Source organism: Crocuta crocuta, unplaced genomic scaffold (assembly GCF_008692635.1).
Source record: "Crocuta crocuta isolate KB4526 unplaced genomic scaffold, BGI_CrCroc_1.0 scaffold234, whole genome shotgun sequence".
Classification (NCBI taxonomy): Eukaryota; Metazoa; Chordata; class Mammalia; order Carnivora; family Hyaenidae; genus Crocuta; species Crocuta crocuta.
Window position 1 is genome coordinate 3,066,605 of NW_027529647.1, and position 2,944 is coordinate 3,069,548.

General features: G+C 71.9%; 1 protein-coding gene across 1 annotated transcript in view; it reads left to right on the forward strand.

The window, feature by feature from the left end:
• Positions 1-2,944, forward strand: part of IGFALS (insulin like growth factor binding protein acid labile subunit) — a 4,711-nt gene that overhangs the window by 1,015 nt on the left and 752 nt on the right. The window contains exons 3-6 of the mRNA XM_077762789.1: positions 400-560; positions 643-659; positions 1,255-1,466; positions 1,525-2,935. Of these exons, the coding sequence (XP_077618915.1) occupies positions 400-560; positions 643-659; positions 1,255-1,466; positions 1,525-2,935 (1,801 nt within the window). The remainder of the gene's footprint in view (positions 1-399; positions 561-642; positions 660-1,254; positions 1,467-1,524; positions 2,936-2,944) is intronic.

A 2,944-nucleotide genomic window follows, 5' to 3' on the forward strand; every position in this document is an offset into this window, starting at 1 on the left:
GACACCGGCTGACCCTGAGGTCGCAGAAGCCCCGGGGAGTCCTAATGAGGACCCCACCCAGGCTGTTAGGAAATGGACAGGGGGAGGGAAGGGGTGGTCAGCAGGCCAGACCCATCTCCTATTTAACTCCCACGTGGCCATCTGCTGAGCGGGGAGGTCCCCCACAGCTGCCCGTGGGGGCCCCACCCCGGGGCAGGGGGCTGGCCAAGCAGCGGGGCCTCCTTTCCCCGCCTCTCCTAACCTGTCCCGAGTGCCAGCTGGGCACAGGCTGCTGCAGGGGAGACCCCTGCCCCATCCACGCTTGCTGCCCCGGCTCTGCCCCGCCCAGCCCTGCAGGGGGAGGAGGGGGGACCGGCTGGGCCCTGAGGGCTGCACCACGAACCGCCTCGAACCCCGAAGGTGGTTTCGGGGTGAACGCGGCCCCCTCACCCGCCTCTCCGCTGTGCCACGTGCACCCTGGGCACTCGGGGCTGACGCTGGTGGCCGGGCGTGAGGGGGTTAATAGAACCCGGGCCAGCGGGGCTGGGCTGGCCGGCGGCAGGGTGCTGGCTGCCCAGGCGGTGGGGAAGTCAGAGGGCAGGAGCAGCCGGCCCCAGCAGACGCACCCCTGCTCAGTCGGCCTGTGGTCTGCTCTGCACTCAGGATGGCGCTGAAGAGAGGTGAGGTGCCCCCAAGTGCCCCAGCCCCCTGCTCTGGGGACAGCCAAGCCTGTGCCTCCGAGTCCACCCCGCCAGGGGCGGCCCCAGCTCCGGGCGGGTGATGGAGGAAGTTTCGGTGCTGGGGTCCCAGAGCGCCTGTTCTCCGTCCCCCTCCACTCTGGCCCCGGGGCCCAGGACAGGGGCACAGGGGAAGGGCAAGAGGTGCCCCCCCACCCCCCGGGCCCAGCTGCACCCACGGGGGGCTGGCGCATCCTCTGGCCTCATGCTGCCTCCCTGAGCCCTTCCAAGGGCGGGACAGGCCCGGTCCTGCGGGCAGCCCAGGGCTCAACGCAGGTTTCGTGGCGGTGCTGCTGGGAGGCCCAGCGCCCTTCATCCCAAAACACCCCTGACCTGGTGAGTGGATGACACAGAGTCCCTGTCCCTCTGCTCCTGTCCCCACACTGGTACCGGGCTCTGTCCTGGACAGGAGGCGCATGTGACACGGAACATGGGGGTGAGGGTCCCCCAATCAGGGGGCACCGGCTGGCCCTCGGGGCAGCGAGCACCCCCCCCCAGGCCTGCGCCAGGAAGCCCTCTCTCGCCCCCCGCCCCCCAGGCCCACCTGGCAGCCTGGCCTCACTCGAGTGCCCACGTTGGAGATGCAGGCGGCCGCACAGCTCAACGGTCAGGGTTGCTCTGCGAGCAGCATGGCCGCCGTGCCGGGTGGAGAGGGCAGCTGTCCTGTGTGGCCCGGCTGCCGGCTCCGGCGGGGCGAGTGCGACTCGGCTCCCACCTTCCTACGGCCCGGCTGGCAGCGCCTGCCCTACAGTCACGTGCTGCCACCTCGGTGCCGAGTTCCGCGGCTGGACGACGGGCGCGGGCTGAGGCCTGGAACGTTCCGCGTCTCGCTCACCCCAGGGCTCCCCTCCTCCGGCCCCTCTCCCCGCAGGAGGCCCGGCTCTGGCCGTGCTGCTGGTCTCCTGGGCAGCGCTGGGCCCCTGCGGCCTGGAGGGAGCGGAGCCCGAGCGCCTGCAGTGCCCGGCCGCGTGCGCCTGCGGCCACGAGGACTACTCGGACGAGCTCAGCGTCTTCTGCAGCTCCAGGAACCTCACGCGGCTGCCCGACGGCATCCCGGACGGCGCCAGGGCCCTGTGGCTGGACGGCAACAACTTCTCCTCCATCCCCGCGGCGGCCTTCCAGAACCTCTCCAGTCTGAGCTTCCTCAACCTGCAGGGCAGCGGGCTGGCCAGCCTGGAGCCGCGGGCCCTGCTCGGCCTGCAGAGCCTCCGCCACCTGCACCTGGAGCGGAACCAGCTGCGCGGCCTGGCGGCCCGCACGTTCCTGCACACCCCGGGCCTGGCCTCGCTCGGCCTCAGCAACAACCTGCTCGGCAGGGTGGACGAGGGCCTCTTCCAGGGCCTGGCCGGCCTCTGGGGCCTCAACCTGGGCTGGAACAGCCTGGCCGTGCTCCCCGACGCCGCCTTCCAGGGCCTGGCCGGCCTGCGCGAGCTGGTGCTGGCGGGCAACAAGCTGGCCTACCTGCAGCCCCCGCTCTTCTGCGGCCTCGGCGAGCTGCGGGAGCTGGACCTGAGCAGGAACGCCCTGCGCAGCGTCAAGGCCAACGTCTTCGTCAAGCTGCCCAAGCTCCAGAAGCTCTACCTGGACCACAACCTCATCGCCGCCGTGGCGCCCGGCGCCTTCCTGGGCATGAAGGCGCTGCGCTGGCTGGACCTGTCCCACAACCGCCTGGCCGGCCTCCTAGAGGACACCTTCCCCGGCCTGCTGGGCCTGCACGTGCTGCGCCTGTCGCACAACGCCATCGCCGGCCTGCGGCCGCGCACCTTCAAAGACCTGCACTTCCTGGAGGAGCTGCAGCTGGACCACAACCGCATCGGGCTGCTGCCCGACAGGGCCTTCGAGGGCCTGCGCCAGCTGGAGGTGCTCGCGCTGCACCACAACCGCATCCGGGAGGTGGAGGCGGGCGCCTTCGCCGGCCTGCGCAGCGTGGCCGTCATGAACCTGTCCGGGAACTGCCTGCGCGCGCTGCCCGAGCAGGTGTTCCGCGGCCTGGGCCGCCTGCACAGCCTGCACCTGGAGGGCAGCTGCCTGGGCCGCGTGCGCGCGCACGCCTTCGCCGGCCTCTCGGGGCTGCGCCGGCTCTTCCTGCGCGACAGCGGCATCGCGGCGGTGGAGGAGCAGGGCCTGTGGGGGCTCGCGGAGCTCCTGGAGCTCGACCTCACCGCCAACCGGCTGGCGCACCTGCCCGGCCAGCTCTTCCAGGGCCTGGGCAAGCTCGAGTACCTGCT